Source organism: Eptesicus fuscus, chromosome 22, assembly GCF_027574615.1.
Source record: "Eptesicus fuscus isolate TK198812 chromosome 22, DD_ASM_mEF_20220401, whole genome shotgun sequence".
NCBI classification, from domain to species: domain Eukaryota; kingdom Metazoa; phylum Chordata; class Mammalia; order Chiroptera; family Vespertilionidae; genus Eptesicus; species Eptesicus fuscus.
Window position 1 is genome coordinate 38,241,013 of NC_072494.1, and position 22,726 is coordinate 38,263,738.

Here is a 22,726-nt window from a genome sequence, read left to right on the forward strand (position 1 = left end):
GAGAATAAAGCTGTTGATCTGACCATTTTTCTTGTGTACTATGGGATTGGGCCTGAGGGTACACAAGAGCAGCATTCTAAAGAAGGCTTCGTGTCCCTGAGACTCTGAGGTCAGAGGACGTCACCAGGAGTCTTATTTTCATGACAGACAGGTGCTCCCTGTGTGGGTGGGGCTGGGTGGGGAGGCAGAATGCTCACATGAAGAGGGGTGCTCTTTACTCCCGATGAAAGGCATCTTCCTCTTGAGGATCTTTCACCAGAGACTGCTTCTCCACCACCTTGTCTGGGCTGGTAAGGAGCCGGCTGTGCCGTGTTGCTTTGCCTTTAATGCTCTGACCCAGGGGTGAGTGCACAGAGATACTAGGCCAGGTTGGCCATTGGAAGGAGGCTTTATCATAGATGCAGGGATGGTAGGACTCACAGATCTTCAGTTCATGGCTCTATCTCCAGCTGTCTTCCCATCTAACTCTGGACCTGCCTCACCTTTCTCTGACCACACAGGTACACCTTAAAGCAAGTCTCACCTGCGTGGAATCTAGACTCAAGACCAGAAGGAAGGGAAGTGAGGATGGGAGGTTGGTCAGACAAATAGGGCTAAATGAACAAGGGGAGAGGAAGTTGGAGGCTAGCCCAAGCCCTAACAGAAGTGCCTGGCAAGGTGGGGGACTGGTCTAGAGCTGGGGAGAGACCCTTTCTGGGATCCAGGAAGGAATACTTGGGTTGCATGACTGGTGGCCTTTCTCAAGAGTAGTTTGGCCCAGCTCCTGGAGAACTTACCACGATTTCTTAACAGAGAGAGCTGCAAGCTTGAATAAATAAGTCTGGGTCTGAGGTCTATGAGAGCAATTACTTTTGCCTTTGACAAGTGGAAAATAAGTATGTTGCCTCTGGAGTAAGTGGGTAAACGTGAAACTCTGTAGGTGGATTTGAAGGCCTAGAAATAAACTGGCACCAAATAGCTTTGGCATTGGCAGACTAAATATGGCCTGAAGCAAGTAAGGGTTAGAGTTGGAATAATCATGTAGCCACCCAAGGTGATTGCTTTGAAAGCCAAATTTGATGATTAACTATCATGCCCAAGACAGGAAGAAGAAGAGAGTCTAGAGTATCAAAATCAATAGATTATCTAAAGTGCCATTTGTCTAATCATTTTCCCTCTTTTCTCTAAAGAATCCTCTAAATTCGAATTTTAAACAAACTTTGTTTTTTACAATGACTCTGATTGGAGGAATTAGAGAATGAATAAAAGGAGAAAGGGCCTCTTGGGGAACCTGCCCTGTCATCTGCTTAGCCTGGACTGGTGAGGTAAAAAATCAGGAAGCCCTAACCGGTTTGGCTCAGTGGATAGAACATCAGCCTGCGGACTCAAGGGTCCCGGGTTCGATTCTGGTCAAGGGCATGTACCTCAGTTGTGGGCACATCCCCAGTGGGGACTGTTTAGGAGGCGGCTGATTGATGTTTCTCTCTCATTGATGTTTCTGGCTCTCTCTCCCTCTCCCTTCCTCTCTGTAAAAAAATCAATAAAGTATATTTTTAAAAAATCAGGAAATAGCAGTGTTGGGACCAGATCATTGGCCAGTTCTCTTCTGTTTGTGTTTCCTTGTGATGATTTAACACCCACTGAACACTGACCTAGGGCACAGTACTGCCCAAGAACTGAGAACACTGGAGTTCTCAGTTTTTCTTTCTCTTCTACTAAGACCAGAGCTCTGCTGAGTTTAATGAGAGAGTTGGAGGCCTTGGAGTTTTTTTAGTCACCTTGTCCAAAGTATTGTCCTTTGTGGGCCTCTGTCCATGCCCTAGTGTGCAGTAGTCTGTCTGTGTGCGTCTCTGGGTGACTGTGTATGTGTTTCAGAGCTGGTAAGAGTCCCTCTATGTATGTCATGTGACAAGAAGTTCCTCTCCCCACCCAATACCCAGGAGAAGAAAGCACTGGTTCTGTCACGCTCTGGCATTCCGAAGGCTGGCCAATGTCTGGCATAGGGACTCATCAACTGAGAAATTCCCAAAGAGTTACTGACCACTTTTTCTCAAGGGTCTGAAATAACCCAGACGTGCAGCAGCAATGACCATCACAACAAGCAAACGTGCAAACAAATGAGGAACCAGACAGTTACTGCTGATCGGAGAGGACAAGGCATGAATGTTGAGGATGAGACTCAGAAATGCGCTCCAAACAGGCACAAAAGAGGCAGATGGCTGGCATTAGGGGTAACCACATGGCCTGGCCTGCACACTCCCTGTAGATGGGAATTAGGGATGACTCAGAGGATGCCAGCAGGGAAGGGCAATTATTATGGAGGACTATGTGGCCCTCCCCATTGTGCTGCCCATTCTCCATGGACCTCATTAAACCCCCCTCCCCTCAGGTTCAATGAACTCCAAGCAGGGTTCATGCTGAATCATGCAGTACCTGCTATGGGCTCAGCATTGTGCCCACCTGGTGGGAGGTACATGGAGTAGTGGGATCTGATCGTCGCAGCTATGGGGCTCAGAGCTGGGTGAGGGATAAGATGTACCATCCAGGGAGAGTGTCTCAGGCTGACTTGTCTCCATGGAGACCCTGTTCTCAGCCTTACAGGTGTGGTTCCCAGCATTCTGCTCTGACATCCCTGGGAAGAGAAGGGAGACAGCTTCACCTTGGGGGGCTGAGCAGTTCCCCAAAATCTCCCTCATGGTAGAATGAGTATAGGATAGGAGGGGACCCCCTCTGAGCCTCACAGAGGAGCTTCACCATGTCCCCCACAGTAAGGCCAGGGGACCCGGAACTCATGGTGAGCAGAGAACAGAACACAGGAGCTGCGGCAGCACCCCAGGTGAGAGGTCAGCTGGAACACCAGGGTTCCTGGCTCCTCCTCCCTTAGACAACTCTCACCCACTCCCAGGGGGCCCCACTACCCAATACCCAGTCCCCTGAGGAATATCTCCATCTCTCTCCCACTTACCCCACATCCTGCTCTCCATCTGGGGGCTCTGTTTCGGACCGTGACGCCCTCATGGGCTACCTCACACCAGTAAACCCAGAATCTGCCCCCCCCCCGCCTCCCCCCCCGGCTGCTGGGATGCAGAGCTCTGAGTGGGGCCCCTGTTCTGCAAGGTACAGCTCTCCTTGTAGAAGGAGAAGAGGAGCCACGAGGCTGACCTCTGAGGGTGGAGTTTTGTCTGGCATCTTGGGGTCAGGGGACTTCCCTCAGAGCAGTTGGGGGGACCAGGCTGCAGGGGAGGGCAGTTGGGGAGGATGATGCTCAGCACAGGAGGCAGGAAGAGTTCTGGGGAGAAGTTAGCCCATGGCTCAGGAGGAAAGTCCTGCACAGTGAGGCCCCAGGAGGCTGAGGGAGACACTGTCATTGTCCCCAGGATCTGGCCTCTCATCTTCCCCATGGGCTCTGAGGCAGCTCCCACACAGCCCCAGCCCCTGGGTCCCCGAGCCAGAGGGCCTTAGAGGTCATCTAGTCCCCTCTGGTCTGGCCCAGGTCTCAAGAGGGGTGGGAGCGGTGAGTAGCAGAGCTGGTTCAGGGCATCTTCCCACCCCTCTCCTTCCCCTGGCTCCTGATGGGTCCTAGGTGTGGGGTGGGGAGGTGGGGGTGGTGTCAGGGCATGTTAACAGCATCACGGACATGCTAGGGCCCTGTGGATTGGCCCTGCATCAGGGGCAGCCAGCGGGAGGGGTGCTGCCCAGAGAGCTGCTGACCTCTGAGACCAGATCCCAGAGCAGCACCTTCCTCTCCTCCAATCCCCCAGCTGGTGATTCCCCTTGAACTTGAACCATGGCTGTCCCTGAGGTGTGTCTGCTGACATGTAGGAAGTGCGTCGCCTCCCTAGTGCAGCTGTACTGGCCCCTGTTCCTCCCTGTGGCAGTCCCATGGTCAGAGGCTGGCTACCCTAAAGAAATGGAGGGATTTTCATCTTTGTAGACCTTCACCTGGGCCAGGGCTGAGCTCTTCCTTCCCTGGTATCGCAGTCAGGATGTCTCCTTCAAACACGGGGATTGGCCAAACATGGAGGAACAGCTGGACTGTGACACTGGAACCATGTCACCCTGGAGCTGCAGGTCCCTTCAATCCATTCTCTCACTGTCTCCCAGCCAAGGGCCTCCCACTGAGGATGGAGGCCCAGACAGCACTCCGCAGCTGTCCCTGTCCCTCAGTCCTTCGTGCCAGGTTAGAACGGGGTGAGTTAAATAAAGTTCCTCTTCTCTTTATTCCTTCCCCTCCCCTCCCCTCCCCTTCCCTTCCCTATTCTCTGCAGCTTTTGTCTGGCCTTCTTCCCTCCATCTCCCTGTCTCACTGTCTCCCTGTATATTCTACTTCCCTCTATCACTAGGCCAAGCTTGGGTCAAGTTGGGTTCTTTCCACCCATTGCTCTGCCTCACTCCTCCTGACCCGATGCTTGCTCCCCCAGGTTGGGTTCTTAGGCCCTGACTACCTCAGGGCAGCTCCTCGTGCAGCCTCCAGGGAGGTGGTGGAGGTGTGTGTTGGAAGTGCCACAGCCTGGGCCCCCTGCCACCTGCTTCCCTTGTCAGGCTTCCCCAGGCCCCGCTGCTATTTCCACTCGCTGCAGGAAGTTTTATTTCCATTACAGTCATGGGAAGGGCTCTATAATTTCTGTCCTCATTCCTAAAATGCATTTTGTACCCTGAGGGGGATGAGAGAAGAGCTCCTGGGGACCCTGCATCATCTGCAGGGCGGCCCCAGGCTGGCCATTCTTCTTTGACAAGCCAGACACTATGGGTCCCAGATGGCCTCCGGTGCCAGGATGATGGTCCAAGCATACTGATGACTACTCAGATAGGGAAACTTACCATATCAGCTCCTCGGAGAGCCCCAGCTCAACCTGCCTTTGCCTGGATCTCCTTGGATCTTTAGGACCCACTCCCCTCACCCTGGAAGTAGTGATGCTCCAGGGTAACTGACTGATGTGCCTTGCGTCCATGACTGCTCTTTCTAGCAGCACCAATTGTTGGTTTGCATTCTCCCACCCTGGGGTTACAGAACATGTCCTTGAAGGTCAAAATGATCATAGGTCAGAATCTTTTCTTACTTGACAGAAAACTCTGTGGAGGCCAGTGGAACAGGATGGACGGGAGGGCAGGGAGCTGAGGGAGAAAGTAGATTGATCTGCAGACATCACACCTGTTTCTCTGACCATAAAAAGAGAGAAGGGAGACCTCGGCTTTGATGAGTGCAGAACACAGGAGCTCCAGGCCACTGCAAGGAGACAGAGGCCAGACCACTGTAGGGAGGAGAGAGAGGCCAGGCCACTGCAAGGAGACAGGCCAGACCACTGCAGGGAGGAGACAGAGGCCAGGCCACTGCAAGGAGACACAGGCCAGACCACTGCAAGGAGACACAGGCCAGGCCACTGCAAGGAGACAGGCCAGACCACTGCAGGGAGGAGACAGAGGCCAGGCCACTGCAAGGAGACACAGGCCAGGCCACTGCAAGGAGACACAGGCCAGACTACTGCAAGGAGACACAGGCCAGACCACTGCAGGGAGGAGACAGAGGCCAGGGCTACTGCTAAGGAAACAGGATGGAATCCCAGAGCCACTCTATTGGGACTTGAGTTATCCTAGAATTACCCTTAACCTGAGACCAGTGGAGTCCTGGGTTTTTCCTCTTCCTAGGCATTAGTTAAGACTCCCGAGGGAGGGGCCTAGTCTGATATTGCTCTAAACCTGTTTCTGGGAGACCTAGTCACTTAGTCACTCAACTTTTATGGTTGACTCACTGCATGGAATCCTGTTTTGTCCCCATCCATTCATTTTTTTGGCTCAGAAACATACTTGGAGATAGAAGAGGCATAGATAAGACTAACCAGTTTTCCCAACATAGGGGAAATGAGAGAACAAAATGAGAAAGTTGTGTTAAATAGTAGAAAGAACTTTCTGACAAAGAGGCTCTAGAGTGGGTGCTGATGTCCATTTAATCATCCAATTTGCCAGCCTGCTAGACACCTAATCATTCAACCATCTAACCACCAGCCACCCAACCACCCAGATACCCAACTACCCAGCCACTTAGCCACCCAGCCATCTAAGCACCTAGATACCTAACTGCTCGGTTACTCAGCCACTTAGCCATCCAGCCACCCAGTCACCTAACCACCCAGATACCAAGTCACCCAGATACCCAGCCACCCAGCCACTTAGTCACTCAACATTCATGGTTGATCCTCTGCTGTATATCCGTTCAAACGTCACCTCCATAGACATGTCCTCCTGTGACCCCCAATCAAAAGAATTCTCCCCAATCGCTATCACCAGGCTCTGATTACATTATCATCAGAACACTTTTCACTATTTGAAATTACATTATTTGTTAAATTTCCTACTTATTATCACCTGTCTCTTTAGGCTAGAATGTAAGCTCCATGAGAGCAGGGACTCTGCCTGTCTTGTTCACAGCCAGATATTACCTATGTCTAGGATCTGTGCTGAGAACACAGTCTGTGCTCAATAGGCAGCTGTTGAACACACGTGAATGTTAGTTCTTGTACTCAGTCATGTGGGACAGGGGTTATATATATATATATACTAGAGGCCCGGTGCATGAAATTTGTGCACTTGGGGGGGGGCATCCCTCAGCCGGGCCTGTGCCCTCTTGCAGTCTGGGAGCCCTCGGGGGATGTCTGACTGCCAGCTGTCAATTGGACATCCTTAGTGCTGCTGAGAAGGCGGGAGAGGCTGCCTCCACCACCTGCGTGCTTACCAGCAGTGAGTTTGGCTTCTGGATGAGTGGCACTCTCCCTGTGGGCATGCACTGACCACCAGGGGGCAGCTCCTGCATTGAGCATCTGCCCCCTGGTGATCAGTGCGCATCATAACGACCGGTCATTCTGCCATTCGGTTGATTTGCATATTAGCCTTTTATTATATAGGATAAATATACATATATATGTGCAAGCAGTTCTTCGGTTACGTCAGACTCAACGTATGTCATTTCATGGTTACGTCGCCATCTCCCATTTATTTATAAAAAAACAAGTTCCATCATTTCGATGTATGTACATATGTGCTTTATTTTTTTTTTTATTATTTATTTACCACAAGTAAAGGTCAGGAATTGTTATCTTTTAAATTTTTTTTTTTATTGTTTCACTTCATTACTGCTGTGTATGTGCTCCATGTGAGTGACATAGGTGCTTTTGTAGATGAGTTCCGACTTATGGCGAAAATCGCGTTATGTCGCACCATAGGAACGGATCTCCAATGTAACCCGAGGACCTACTGTATATGTATGTATACACACACATCTATAACAATAAAAGCGTAATATGCAAATTGACTGAATGACCAAACAGCAGAACGACCATCCGGATGACCTTCTGGACGACCACACTGACACGTGCTGGTGCCAGGCCAGCCAAGGTGGGTGCGATGTGATTGTTCAGCGGGCCTCACCATCTCTCCATGATCGCCCCACAGAGGGAGGCCCAGGCCACCCTCTGCACGGTGATCAATCATGGAGCTGCAGCTGGGTGGGCAGGGCCTCTGCGTGGCAATCTATTGTGGAGCCCCGCAATCGATCACCCTGCAGAGAGAGGCCCAGGCCAGCCAAGCGATAGCATCCCATGCCTGTTGCCTGCAGAGGGAGGCAACTGGTGGCAGGGGAGTGGAGGGGACAGTGCCGCACAGATGGCAAGCAGTGGCAGCAGTGGGGGCAGGGCCAGCTGCCGGCAGTGGGGGGTAGGAAAGCCCCAATAGGCCCTGATTACCGGCCAGGCCTAGGGACCCTACCCGAGGGGTCCTGGATTGTGAGAGGGCACAGTCAGGGCTGAGGGATACCTCCCCCACCCCCACACGAATTTTGTGCACCAGGCCTCTAGTGTGTGTGTGTGTGTGTGTGTGTGTGTGTGTATATATACATATATATATATATATATATATATATATATATATATATATTTAAAACTCTACAATGGACCTCTAAAAATATAAACTTTATGTTTGGCTATAACCCTCCAAACTAATGTCTCTTTCCTTCCACGAGACCATTTGTCAAAATTCTTGTCATTCTAGCTTTTGCCACAATAATACTAGCAAGGGGCAAAACTGGGAACCTCACCCCCAGAGTAACCTATTCTCCCCTTTCATATCAGTAGTCAGGCAGCTTAGACCCCTGTTTTTTCCTCCCTAAAGATAACATCGAGGCCTCTGTTATATTTTAGCTCCAGGCCCAGACAAGTGATGCTGTGATGGCCTCAGGACCGGCTTTTACCCCCCCGCAAATCACTCAACAGGACTGCTTTCAAGCCTTCACCAACCAGTCTCTCAGGAAACCATGCTGCTGCAATCCCTCACTCCAACCATGAGAAATCTATACAGTGTTCCAGCCGACTACAATCAAAGTCCATCCCCTTATGATCTCGATGTCCCTTCTCAGCAGGAAATAACTATTGAAGAAATGACCTCCCCTATACCATAAAACAAAAAGGCTGGAATGTTAGGTCTGATCAAGTAATCAAATCATCTAATCGATACCCCACTCCCCTGGGAAACTGACTTTTAGATAATTTCACAAACGGCATTCCCTTTCGCTTAGACGACACTCCTAAAACCAGTAACTTTCCCTTCCAGACTTGCCCAGGATCCGGACCTGCCCAGAGAATTTCCCCGCCAACAAAGCCCATCTAGAATCCTTTAAAATCTCTGACTCCTTGTCCCTGGGTGCTGGTGCCATTTTGGGGCTCAGCCCATCTGGTTCCCAGATGACCTAATAAATTTATAATTCTTTACTCCTTTGGGCCTCGTGCGTACCTCCTTCGGTGAACCTACCAGGAATGTGTTAGGAGAGGGATCAAAACCCCTTAATACCAATGCTCTATAAAAACCAGGTCTGACAGGAAGTGGGGAGGACAATAGAGGAGATGTTCTTCCAGAAGGGACTGGAAGCCCGGGTGCCCTCATCATTCAGGTCAGCTGCAGGGGATGAGCTGTGAGGGACAATGGCTGTTGGGATGGGAAGAATCAGTCCCACTACTGAGAGGTCAGAAGAGAGAGCTGAGTAGCTGGGCTTATGGGGCAACACCTGGCGTAGAGACAGAATGGCGGGCTCCAGAGCCATCCACCTGAGCGTAAGCCCTCACTCTGGACACTAATCTGCTGAGAGTTTGGCTAAGTTCCCAACCTCTCTGCACCTGAGGTCCTTACCTCTAATGTGGATAAATGATGACACCTGCATCAGAAGGTTGTTATAAAAGTAAATGAGATAAAAACATGCTATCTAATAGAACTTTCTGTGGTGATGAAGTGCTCTCTGGGCTGTCCACATGGAGCTATCAAGCACTTGAATCAGCTAGTGAGATTGAGGAACTAAAATTTTAATTGTTAATTGTACTTACTTTAAATAGCTGAGCGTGACAAGTGGCTGCCTTATGGGATATTGCAGGCTTTGACAATGCTGGGCAAGTAGAAAGTGCTTGATGAACCATAGCGGTGGTTATGAGGAAGAGTCGGAAACCTTGAGCCACCAGAGCCTTCCTCCCAACCTCAGCTTTTACCAGTAATTCCCAGAGAGGTGACGTGATCTGTGCAAAGGTTCTCAACCATAAGGCCTGCTGGGATTGGAGTCACTTCCCTAGATGGAACTGGGGGCTCCAGGAAAGACCTGAGACCATTTCTCTGGGTTAAGTCCAAAGGAAAGAACAAACTGGGAAACCGATCAAAAACTTAGAACTTAGGACAGAAGCTGAAAAGACCAGGAGTCAGAAGACTTGGAGCCAGACTGGGAATGAAGTTGTGGGCCTTGCCTGCCAGGGACAGGAAATGATGGGGTATCTATTCACTTCCTCTTTCCCTTGCCTTTCTTTCTAGAAAACAACTGGAGGGAGGTTGAAAGAGCTGGTGCGACCCCTTGTGGCTAATGGACAACAATTGCCCTAAGGAGGTATTCTTAATATGTACCGAAATGTCATTTTCCATTTCCTTATCAACCCATCAATCCAGCCAGCTTTTTTTTTTTCTGGATGTCCACCCCTCCCTGCCTCTAGGAGTTCAGGAAGAATGGGCGTACACTCAATATAGTCTTTGCACTTCTTAAAATATTTTTTTCATGCCTCCATTATTATATTTTATCTCACTCTATTGTATGTTTTATTGTTTTTTTCTACTTCTAGCCTGTGATCTCTTCAAAGGCAAGGGCCAAGTCTAGTTAATCTCTGTGTCTCCAGGCCTAGCACCATCTGAGCTCCAAGATACACCCAAGTATAATGTTAGGAGTTCTGGAGTCAGAAAGATCTGGATTCAAATCCCAGTTCGATGATTCCTAGTTGGAGGACTGGGGGCAGTGGCTTAATCTCACTAGCCTCAGGTTTTAAATTTGTGACATAATAACGACATCTGATTTCTAGTGTCATGGGAAGGATTACACTTCTTTTTCTTTTGCACACACAGTATCTTGTGAAATTGGATTCTACCCTTATGTCTTCTTAGGAGCCTTATAGTACTACCAGTGCTATCCTAACCTTCCTCTCCTTTGAATTTGGTCACACCATTTCAACTGAATCTTTCTCATAGATGCTTCTGAAAGATGCTCTAGTCTCCATCTGAAAACCAAACCAAACCCTGCCAGCAACCCTGCTCTGGGCTCCACACCCCTTGTGAGCCCCATTCACAGACGAGCTACTTGAGAGCGGTCTCTGGTGGCCCTCACCAGTTGGTGTTCTGAGACTGACTGTTGTGCCTCAAATGGTTACAAGTGTTCTAGGATATTGATCTCAGCCCTCAGGGCAGCTGGTTGGGGCCACACTTGAGGCCGGAAGCAGCCTTGCTCCAATACCCAAGGCTCCATTTCAGCATAATTTTCTACATGAGCCACCAAGTGAAAGGGTTTGGAAGCACCAGTGTTCATTCTCTGACTCCCTGTCTCCATCTGCCCCCTCACCCATTCCTCAACCCAGTCCAGTTTGGCTTTAGCCTCCTTCACGCCCGTCTCCAGCATATTTACCCAATGGACAGGTTTGGTCCTCATTCTGTTTGATTGCTGCCTACTTTGTTACTGCTGACTCCCCCAGCCCTAGGACACCTCTCCTGGTTTTCCTTCCCGCTCTCTGCCATTCAGCTGCCTTCCTCTAGTGGCTTTGAAGTTCGTTAGACCCTGATCCCAGGCCCTTTCCTCTTTTCACTCACTCTACAGTCTCTCCCTAAAGAATCTCATCTGTGCCCAGGGTTTAGCCCCAAAGTTGCCTTTCCAGCACAGACCACACCGGGTGTTTCAGATAGGAAACTGCTCACCTGAGAGCTCGTGTGGATGTCTCAGAGGCGCCCTCAACCTAATGTGTCAAGGCTGAGCCCAGCCTCTGCCTGCCTCCCGACCTGGTCCTCTATGGTGTTTCCTGTGTTTGTCGGCAGCACCCCTCTCCGGTCAGGAATCTTGCTTTCATGATTCTGATTCGCCCCAAAGTGCAAATTACCCCAACAAAATGTTCCCATTAATAAGACCCTTTTTCATAGCAGGCATCGTGTATGTGTGTGCACCTGTGTCCATGTGCTTTACATTCAGTTGTAGGTGACCACTCTCTTCCACCGGGCTTGGTTAGGGGACACACATCCTGTCTTAACACCTTGCACATCCACCTGGCATTAATTCCCACACAGAATTTCAAGCTTCCCGAGGGTATGGCCCTGCTTGTCTTGTTCTTTGCCGAACCTTCAGTGCCTGGCACAGAGTACGTGCTCAACATGTGTGTGTGGGAGGAGCCTGAGAGGAAGCTGAGGCCCCTGGTACTGGGGTGGCTGCTGAATTGTAATCTCATCTGCCTTTCTCGAGGCCCTCTCACCCTCCCATGTTCTTATTTAGAAATTAATGGATTTTAGGTGGATATCCTAAAACTCTGAGTTAGTCTAGGATCCAAATAATTCAGTACCTTTATTCCTTCCTCAGTGGCACTGGGAGATTGTCTTTGGACAATACCTTGGAGGACCTGCAATTTAATTCATGGCATTCCTTTGAATCACAACTCCACGCCCATCTCTGTTTCCTTACTTTTGATTTTATACATACCCATTACTTTCTTTCTTGCATGTGTTATCCTATGTAGCATGTTCAAATTTTTTTCCATTGTGGTTCCGATGGGACATCCTTGCCTAGAGGCTGGTGGTCACCAAAGCAGCCTTAGAAATTAGGGAATGGCTCCATAGAAGAGGCTGGAAATGAGTGAGGTACATTCTTCCCTGGAGATAGAGAAAGAAAAGCATGAATTATTAAAGTGATAAATTGGATTTTGGGGGGGTTCTCTGTTTATTGCTGTCCAACATAACCTATTTCATGCATTTATATCGAATGCATAAAATAGATCAGATTTAATTTTCTTTGGTTTGCTTATTTTCTCTTCCAGTTCCCTGGGTAGAGGAACCCAGGTGAAAATGGAGAGACCAGAAAACTTGTGTACTTAGAGGAGGTGATGTAAAGGACTTAGCACAGTGGACCGGGGAATTGGATGCCCAGGAGCAAATAAAAACTAAAGGAGCAATGAGATATTTGAGAAAGAGCATGGCATTTGGAATCAGACAGACCTGAGTTAGAACCCTGGCTCAGCCACATCCATTGTGTGGCTTGGGTTTCATTCTTGTTCCTCTTCTCAAAGTACTCCTTCCTGCATTCATTCCCTCCACTCTCCCCACCACCAACTTTCCTCTTTTACTGGACTATTTTCATCTGCACAAATACCATCCCAAACAAACCTCGGCCTCTGCCTTACTCGTCCCTTTCAGCTTCCACCCCATGTTTCTCCTCCTTTCGTTGCCAAGCTTCTCAAGAGAGTCGCCCACATTTACCGTTTCCTCTTCTGCAATCCCTACCCACTCCTCAACCTTAGATGGCCTGTCTTCAGCCCCCAGATCACGGAGCTTCTCTGTCAAAGTCATCCTGACTCCTGTGTGTTGCTGGCTCCAACAGACCCTTCTCTGCCCTCTGATCCTTTGGCTGCTCAGCAGCATTTTCAACAGTTGAATGCTGCTTCCCGCTCGAAACACTCTTCTTCCTTGGCATCCATCACGTCCCCTCTCCCAACTCCTCCGACCTCTTTCCCACGCCTCCTTAGTTGGTTTGCTGGTTCCTTCTCCTCTTCCTGGTATTGAATATTGGGGCCCTTAGAGTTCAGTTCTGGGCTATCTCTCCTCCCCTCCCCTCCTTTTCTACCTCTTCTCTTTACTGTCTCCTTAGTCCCAAGGAGTGACCTCAAATTGATAGCTTCTGACCTGACCGAATCTTTTGGGTGGGATTCCGACCTGAATATGTTAGGGGCAGAAATAGAATATTGGGGACCAGCTAGAATTGTAAGAAATATGAATCATGCTCTGTTAACCGTGGTTGTTTTGTTCTGATTAAAGAAGGCACATTCTAACCTGGCTGGGAGCTCCCCCGGAAATGCGGCCCATCCTCCCCGTCTGGGAGCTGCCTATTGTCATGGGAAGATTAGCCACCTTGCTGCAGAAACCAGAGGTGCCAGCCCTTTGAAAACCCCCAGCCCTCTGCATACCCACAGGCCTTGCAAATCTCCAGCCCGCATTACCTGTAAACTACCCATTTTCATACCCATTCTTACCCCTTATGCCTACTTCCCCATGTAATCTTTGTCCTTCTACCCAATATAAGCAGCTGGTTTATAGGGGTCTGCAGAGCAGATTTTTGTGGATGACCTGCTGCTCTCCCATACTGCCCGCAGTATTGAAATAAACTGTTAACGAAAAAAACCATTGAAACCTGTAAAGAATTTTAGTGAGTTTATTTGAGCCAAACTGTCGACATATGCCGGGAAGCAGAACCTCAATGAATTGAGATAATGCTCCAAGGAATGGTGGGTTACATCTGTATTTATACATTGCCATCAAAGGAGGGACATAGGTCGGCTACATGAAATTCATTGGTGATGGATTAAGGAGGTGGGATAAAGTCAAACGGTGGGAAACCCCTGGATTGGATAAAAAGTAAAATGATGGACACATACTTAGGTGGGTACAGGAACAATTAACATGATAATGAAGGAATTTGAAGTATCTGTCCTGGCGCCCACCACATTTGGTTGTGCCCCAGGGGCTCCAGCAAAAGAAGGAAGTTACAAGTTACCCAGACATCTCACAGATATGTTATCTTAGAGGCAAAAAGGCAAATGGGCTCAGTAAGGAAGATCTAAGTTGATCTTTGTCAGGGAAGATATCGGACTAGGACATGACTACCCACTATAACCTGTTTGTAGTTAAATATTTAATTTTCAAACCATCCTTTGTGGTTATTTCAGGTCTCTGAGTTTGCAAGACTGCCACGCAGGCCTCCCCTGAGCTTGTCAGGTTAGCAGGTGGCTCCTTTCGTTCACAAAACACTCATATGAGTTGACCCTGTCTCTGCTAAATTGGCTCAAGTAGTGACAGGCAGCCCAGACCCATTGCTTGTCTGGTTACAGATAAATAACTACAGACTCTCCTTCATTTGGGTCGTGCACAAATATCTCAAACGTAACATATCCAAAATAAAACCCTCATCCCTCTTCCCGCTCTTTTCACGGTCCCTGCCCGCCTCCCCATCAGTTCTCACAGGTCAGTGAGCACCACCACCAGTTACAGCTAATCTATTGATTCCACCCAGAACAGATCTCAAGCCCACCCTAATTTCCCGATCTTTACTACCACCATTAGAGTGGAGCTCCTTAATATTGTTCATCAACATCACTGCACAAGTCTCTTTATTCATTTCTCAGGCTCTGCTCTCGCCACCTCACTCCCACCACCACCACTGCAATGCATTTCACACACAGAAGAAAGAACTGACCTACCCAAATCTAAAGAGACCCAGTGTAAACACTCTTCTGCTTAAATCTTCCAATGTTTCTATTGCACTGGAAACAAAACATACTCCTTTTTCAATGCCCAGCAGGCTGGGCTCTGTCTTCCTCTCAGGCCTCGTTTGAGGCCACCCCTTTTCTTACTGTGATCTGGGGGATCCTTCGGTTATGCTGACAACCACAACTCCTCCCTTGCAGGGCCCTCATGTGCTCTTGCTTTTGCCTCCAGGGCTCTGCCCCTACCCACCTCCTCACCCTCCACCCTGTGTGTATGTATAAAATGACATTAAACATCCAGAAAAGCAAAACATAAGATAACACAAGAAACATCTGGATAGCTAACGCTCAGCTCTATTTAATTATAAAATGTCATATATGATTCAAATTTTTCTCTTAAAGAAATAAAGTAACTCAGAATCAGCTGAAGCATTCCCTCCCTCACTCCCACTCTTCCCTAATTCTATTTTCCTCCCTCTCTTCCTAGAAGTAAGCCTTGAATTTGGGATTTATCAGCCCCATGTTGTTTTTATACTTTCATTGCATATAATGTTGATGGTTACACATATATGCAATGAAAGGAAATTAATTAGAAGAAATATTTTAATATCACTATTTGCCCTTTCTCTATGATAGAAGTGTCAACCAAATTCATGATTGACAATGACAGGTGGAAACACATGCGTGCGATTGGCACCAGCAAGAGCTTTATATATATAGATAAACTTGCTTAATTAGACCTGCTTTCTGATGTAGCTAAACTTTTTCCAGCCCAGTGAAGCACCTCAACTTCTCTTTCAGGTAATTGTCAACAACACAGCAGTAATTATCAACATGAAGCAGATTATTATTGTAGATCACGCAGGGAGAACAAAGGGTAAAATATTTAACTATAGCAATGTTTGACTATATTCTGTGCAGTGAGAAAACCTGAAGTCATTTTCAAGGTCCACCATTTCTTACTTCTTTTCAGTTGGGTCAAGTTTCTAAACTTTCTGAATTTCTGTTTTCTGGCTAATGAAAAGAAAATAAGATTCTACCAAGTCTCCTATCTACCTACTCCAGGACTTCAGTGAGAATCAAATGAGATGAGGCACATGAAAACACTTCACAGACATTTGGTTAAAGTGTAAAATGTTTGTACCTGTCTATAAAGCAAGTTATGTGCCTGGGTTGAAGAAACTCCAAGGAGACTAGTTGCTAGGGAGAGAAAGCCAGGCGTTGCTATGTGATGTCATTACCTGGTGCCCACAGCCACTGTTTCCAGGCTGGTTTGGGCTGTGGGTTGCATTTTGCGCCATGGGGTCTCAGCAGCATTGGCTATGATTTGGTGGGCTGTCACTCTGGGGTGGTAACAGGGCCTGTGTCCCACTTGGGGGAAGCTGAGTATTGCTTTGTTGGCACCAGGTCCACATTTTTGTTTCTTTGTAAATGGCCAGTGCGTGTCACGGCAGCTCGTGCATTGAGCATCTGCCCCCTGGTGGTCAGTGAGCATCATAGTGACCAGTCGGATGTTTGGAGGGACACTTAGTATATTAGCCTTTTATATATATATATAGATTTTTGACATATTTAAATTTTATGTAAATGGTATTTTATTGTGGGAGGATTCTGCAATTCATCCTGCTCCTCAGCACAGTTTGTGAGTTGAATCCATACTAACACATGTGGCTATGACTCATTTCCACGGTGGCGTAGTATTTCATTAGATGCATATGATTAACTTTATCTGTCTTCATAGCGATAGATAATGGTCCCATTTTCGATTTTTGGCCATTATAAGCGCCGCTGCAAACACCCTTTGTATACACCTACTTGGGCACATATCTCCTTTGAGGTCCACTGGCCGGGCAGGTAGTCATTGCTGAGAATGGATCCCAGAGATGTGTTTAGGGCAGGGTCCTTCCCCTGGGTCACTGGGACATGTGGTCTTAACCTACCTCTCACCCAACTCTTTTTAAAATTTGAAAGCAATACAAGACAAAAAACTTCCCCATCCTGAACTAAGACTAAAAAGGACCCAGCTTGGTAAAACAAACATCTGTATGCTTAGCATCAGAATATATATGGTAACATTTAAACATACATATCTGCTTCAGATGTTTTCTTTTTAAGAAATAAAACACACTCTCCTTCCAGCCAACATCAAGTCATGAAACCAGGGGTGACAGCTTTACCACAAGGAGCAGAACTATGAGCCGGGTCGCCTGCTGCCAACCCTAAGATGGGCTCGCACCGCATACACGTCTGTGTGGGGGGCGGCAAGGGCCCAGCCTTGAGGCTTGGACCTGGGCAACATCTCTGGGCTCGGAGTGCTGTACGTGCAAAACAAAGATTATTGATGTTGTCTACAATGCATCCAACAACAAACTGGTCCATGCAGAGACCCTTGCAAAGAACTGCCTCATGGTCATGGACAGCACATGGTACCAACAGCACTGGACTCCACTAGGCACTGCACCTGGGCCGCAAGAACGGGGCCAAGCTGTCTGCTGAGGAGGAAGAGATTTTAAAGAAAAAATGATCAAAGAGCCTGGCTGGTGTGGTTCAGAGGTGGAGTGTTGACCTATGAACCAGGAGGTCACGGTTCTATTCCAGTCAAGGCCATATCCCCAGTGTGGAGCCTGCAGGAGGCAGCTGATCAATGATCCTCTCTCATCATTGATATTTCTATGTCTCTCTCCCTCTTCCTTCCTCTCTGAAATCAATAAAACAAAACAATAAAATAAAATTCAGAAGAAATATGATGAAAGGGAACAACGCTACGATCAGCAGTGTCCCAGAGGAGCAGCTCCTGCGATGGCACGCATCACCCAGCACCAGGCCAGTGCGGCCAAGCAGACGGACAGCTGTGTGCCGGAGGGCAAGGAGCTGGAGCCCTAGCCGAGGACATCAAGGCCTGGAAAGGCAAATAAATCTGCTTCCCTCCTATCTTAGCTCATGTAATAAAGGTGTTTATTCTAGAAAAAAAAAAAAAGAAATAAACATTCTAGTTACCCTGGAAGTTCTGTTTTTTCACCAGCTTCCTTGTGTGTGTGTCCAACCCGATGAATATACAGTCATATCTTATTCTTGTTGTTGCTTTACTTCGCATTTCCCTAATTCCTTTTTGTCCCCACCCCATTGACTTCCTTTGTGGTTTGTGGGTTCCGGTTATCAGATGAGCAGAAGTGGGTTGGGGTGGGTGGAGGGTCACTCTCAAGCTGTCCCGGGTGCAGACTGACTCCTGTGTGGACCTGGAGTTCTCCACGCATTCCTGGCCTTCTTCCCCCCCTAAAGGGTCTTGGGCACACGTGCCAGGCCAGATCCAGTGCCCCCAGGACTGAGGAGCAAAGTGTGGAGACACAGGGTCACCCTCCCTGCCCAGCCTCACCTTGAGCTCTGAAGGCTCCTGTGAGGAGCAGGAGAGCGCTCCCTGGTGCCCATGTGGGCATGTTGGAGGTCTCCAGTTGGAAAGTGCCAGTCAGGAGAGCCTTGAGGTTTGGGGTGCTCTGGCATTTGCAGCTACCTCAACTCCTCTGAGGATCGTGCGTGCTCTCATGGTGGGAGCTGTCTTTGGCGTCCCTGGCACTGCCCCCCCTTGGCACACACCGCATGCCCTTCACTCACAGAACATACCATCTGGTCTGTTTGGCTCCTCTGTGCTTGACACATCGATGACTACTTGGAGAGAAGAAGACAAGTTTAAAGGTAAGAAGACAGACATAATGGGAGAGAGGGATGGGGAACGGGAGTGCAACTGAAGTAGAATGTTTGAAACCACAGGGCACCCCTTGGTTTTGGGAAAATCGGGAGAAATACCAAGGTGCTGGACTGAACCCAGCACCAGGGGTCACGGCCCCTGCAGACCTATGAACCGGGTCAATTGGGATATGGCAACAGCCCACGATTCCAAATGTGATGCGAGTGATTCATCTGGAGCAGCGGGGATGCAGGAGGAGTGCCGGCTGCCGTTGGAGGACACAGTTCCAGCGCATGTGATGGCACTCACCTGAGACCCTTTCCCATTCCAAAAGTGTCAAAAAGTCATAACCTGCAAGTCCAGAGGGCGAGCAGTCTGACTTAAGCCCTTTGCTGTCCTTTGCAAAGCATCAAAGCCATTGACTTCCAGCAAGCAGGAGAGCAGGTCTCACTTAACTCTTGTCTTCTGAAAAGTCTCACCAATCAGCAGAGATGAGGCCTTGTCCTTTTGGCAGCATTATACCATAAAGTGCCAGACCGCTGCTAAGTCACGGGGCCATTCTGCCAGAGGGTAAGTTAAGAAAAATGGGTAAATAAAACAAAACGAAGCAAACAAATATGGGGCCTCATGGCAAGCCCTCTGCGCAGAGCCTGTGGGAACGCCATCCTGTTGATCGGATATGATCCTAACCTACAGTCTGAGTTTCTGCTGCCCTTTCACCAGCTTATCTCACTGTGTTTTCTGTTCCCCCTGGATGACATTTTTGCCCCATCATCCTGCATGCACGCTCTATATCTTCCCCTTCCCCTCACAGCCCCCCTTCATCTTGCCCACCCCTCTCCAAGCTCCTCTTTGTGAACTTCGCACCTACTCTATAATAATAAAAGGGTAATATGCTAATTAGACCAGACGTCATTCCAGATGTCCTTCCTGACAAAGCCAGGGCCAGAGGGAAGCCAGCCTGGGTCCCGGGTGCCAGAGGGAAGCGGGTGCCAGTAGCCAGGGGAAGGAAGGCCCACTCTTGCATGAATTTTTGTGCATCAGGCCTCTAATACATAATATTAGTGATTTTAACAGCATCCAACATTTGTGTATCCCTTAGGCCCTAAGTGGGGACAGCACAAGCATTTGGTCGTGTGCTGGAAAGGCTGCCCAGACCTGCCACGTGCCGAAGGCCTTTGGGACTGTCTCCTGACCACCTCCTGAGCTCCCAGGATACCCTGCCTGATGGGAGGGTCTGTGTACTGAGAGCGTGGGCCAGGCCAGTCATCTGTGCTAACGGTATGGTGTGGTGAATGCCCACTTGGTGTGCACAGGTTGCTGGCACCCTGCTCTCAGTCTGACCTCCATGGAGACTGAGTAGCTAAGGTCAGCCGTGCAGGGTAAGTTAAGAAAAATGGGTAAACAAAACAAAACGAAGCAAACAAATATGGGGAGGCAGCTGATCAATGATCAGCTCCGGCCCCACCTTCCCACGTGCCCAGAGGCCCTGAGAAACCAGGGGTGGGGCAGAATGCCTGTGTCCCACACCTGTCACTCAGTGCCTGTGTATGCAAATTAACCGCCATCTTTGTTGGGTTAATTTGCATATCACTCCTGATTGGCTGGTGGCGTAGCAGAGGTATGGTCAATTTACATGTTTTCCTATTATTAGGTAAGCTTTTTATTGATTTCAGAGAGGAAGGGAGAGAGAGAGAAACATCAGTGATGAAAGAGAATCTCAGATTGGCTGCCTCCTGCACACCCCACACTGGGGATCAAGCCCGCAACCCAGGCATGTGCCCTGACCGGGAATCGAGCCCTGATTCATAGGTGGATGCTCAACCACTGAGCCACGTTGGCCGGGAGGCAATGCGTTTTAAGCACGGTCACACCTTGCTGGCGGGAGAATGAAGCGCTGTCCATCAGCTCCCTTGGAAGCTCTGCCCGGCTCTTTTTGGACTCTCTCTGCCCTGTGTGCCTTTCTCCTTTGCTGATTTTTTTATTTTTTTAATTAATTAATTAATTAATTTTTAATTTATTTATTGATTAAGGTGTCACATATTTGTCCTCATCCCCCCATTCCCATCCCACACCCCTCCCCACGGATGCCCCCACCCCCCTGTTGTCCTTAACCATTGGTTAGGCTCGTATGCATGCACACAAGTCCTTTGGTTGATCTTTCCCCCCTACCCCCACCTTCCCCTACCCTCCCTCTGAGGCCCGACAGTCTGATCGATGCCTCCTTGCTTCTGGGTCTGTTCTTGTTCATCAGTCTATGTTGTTCATAATTTCCCCTAGATGAGTGAGATCATGTGTTACTAGAAATATACTTATAAGAACCGAATGTGAGATGAGCAATAATAGTTATGCTGACAGGCAAATGAATCAGTCTGTAGTGAGTTTCTTTCTGGACCAACAGTTCTTTTGAGACCCAGTTTCAATGTCCACCAGTTCCTTATGTGTACATGTCGGCACTGACTTTTCAGCTCTGGATGGTGGACAAATGGTGGTAATGCAGGTCCGACTCCCTCTGGTTTGGTCTCGCACGGACTCAGGGCACGTGGCCTCACCTGGACCCAGGGGCACATGGCCTCATCCGGACCCAGGGGCGCGTGGCCTCACCCGGACCCGGGACCCAGCCTCACCTGGATCCAGGGGCACACGGCCTCACCCGAACCCGGGATCCAGCTTCACCTGGACCCAGGGGCGCGTGGCTTCACCCGGACCCAGGGGCGTGCGGCCTCACCTGGACCCGGGACCCAGCCTCACCCGGATCCAGGGGCGCACGGCCTCACCCGAACCCGGGATCCAGCTTCATCTGGACCCAGGGGCGCGTGGCTTCACCCGGACCCAGGGGCGTGCGGCCTCACCTGGACCCGGGACCCAGCCTCACCCAGATCCAGGGGCGCACGGCCTCACCCGGACCCGGGATCCAGCTTTCCTTTGCTGATTTTAATGTGAATCCTTTCACTGCAATAAACCACCGGTGAGAGTAGAACAGCTTTTCTGTGAGTTTTTCTAGCAAATCATCAAACCCGAGGGTGGACTTGGAGACCTCAACACAGGTAGAGAAAAGAGAACGAAGGCGATGGGGGAGGGGAGAGTATGAGGCGAGGGAGGAGCTGGAGGAAGGGAAGGGATTCCTCAGCCCCTTATAGGCCGTGGTCAAGAATGGCTTAGTTCTGCCTGTGGGCTTGGTTCCAGTGTGGTTACTTCATTAATTCTATTCCCGTGGTCGGCAAACTGTGGCTCGAGAGCCACATGTGGCTCTTTGGCCCCTTGAGTGTGGCTCTTTCACAAAATACCATGGCCTGGGCGAGTCTATTTTGAAGGAGTGGCATTAGAAGAAGTTTAAGTTTAAAAAATTTGGCTCTCAAAAGAAATTTCAATCGTTGTACTGTTGATATTTGGCTCTGTTGACTAATGAGTTTGCCGACCACTGTTCTACTCCATGGCCCTAGGTTGCACCCAGTCCCAACTAGAACTCACAAAAGGCACCTCTAGAAAACATGCAGATCAGTAAATTTTCTTGGGGTGGGGTCGGAGGAGCCCAAGGACACATAAAACCCATGGAAGGAGGTGAGCAGTGCCACCTGGGGTGATGTCTATACTAAGTACTTCCATATGGCCCAGCTTGGGTATGGAACAGAGTTGCTACTCAATACATGCTGGTAAAGAAACAGTGCTGTTTATTATAAAAGCCAGGAGAAAACAACCCCAGAACTGCTTGCCATAGACATATCGAAAACTCAGAGGTGTCCTCACCAATTTCTTTCATTATCAAATGTCCATGGCAACAGAATGAGTGAAGGAAAAAGCAGGGCGAGAGAGCGGCCGAAGCAATTTACTGCCACAAAGGACCGAGTTATCAACGTTGAAAATAAGTCATCAACTGCAGGCACGGACGTGCACCAAAGTGTTTCTCAGATTTCCGCTTGCTTGGACAAACACGCGGCCTTCTCAGGAGAATGCCTTGGATCCGTAATAGCCAGAGAAAATTTTAAAGTAATGGAAGGAGTGCTTATGCAACTCATTTTGAAATCAACAGGGGACTATGTTTGGGATGGTGCAGGAGGCTGGAGGCACAGGCCTGTTCGGGTTGATGGCCGCCGCAGCCCAACACGGTGAAACGGAGCGTCCCTGCCGGAGGGGGGAAGCCAGGCAATCACAGGGCTCTCCTGACAGCTTGCAAGCCCACAGCTGTGATTCCAGGGAACACAAGATGCTGTTATATATTTTCCAATTACAACAAAGTCTTTTCTCCCTGCTCTTAAGAGGGAAGGCAGTT

At 49.0% G+C, this 22,726-nt stretch overlaps 1 protein-coding gene across 1 annotated transcript; it reads right to left on the reverse strand.

Annotated features, from left to right (window-relative positions):
- Positions 1 to 214: 214 nt before the first annotated feature.
- Positions 215 to 12,864, reverse strand: FCRL6 (Fc receptor like 6). Its single transcript, XM_054712265.1, is given in 11 exon segments — positions 215 to 359; positions 2,440 to 2,670; positions 2,672 to 2,798; positions 2,945 to 2,980; positions 2,983 to 3,019; positions 3,022 to 3,089; positions 3,092 to 3,270; positions 3,755 to 3,958; positions 3,960 to 4,022; positions 4,801 to 4,978; positions 12,699 to 12,864. Coding segments are annotated over 11 exon segments (1,434 nt in total).
- Between the last annotated feature and the right edge of the window lie 9,862 nt (positions 12,865 to 22,726).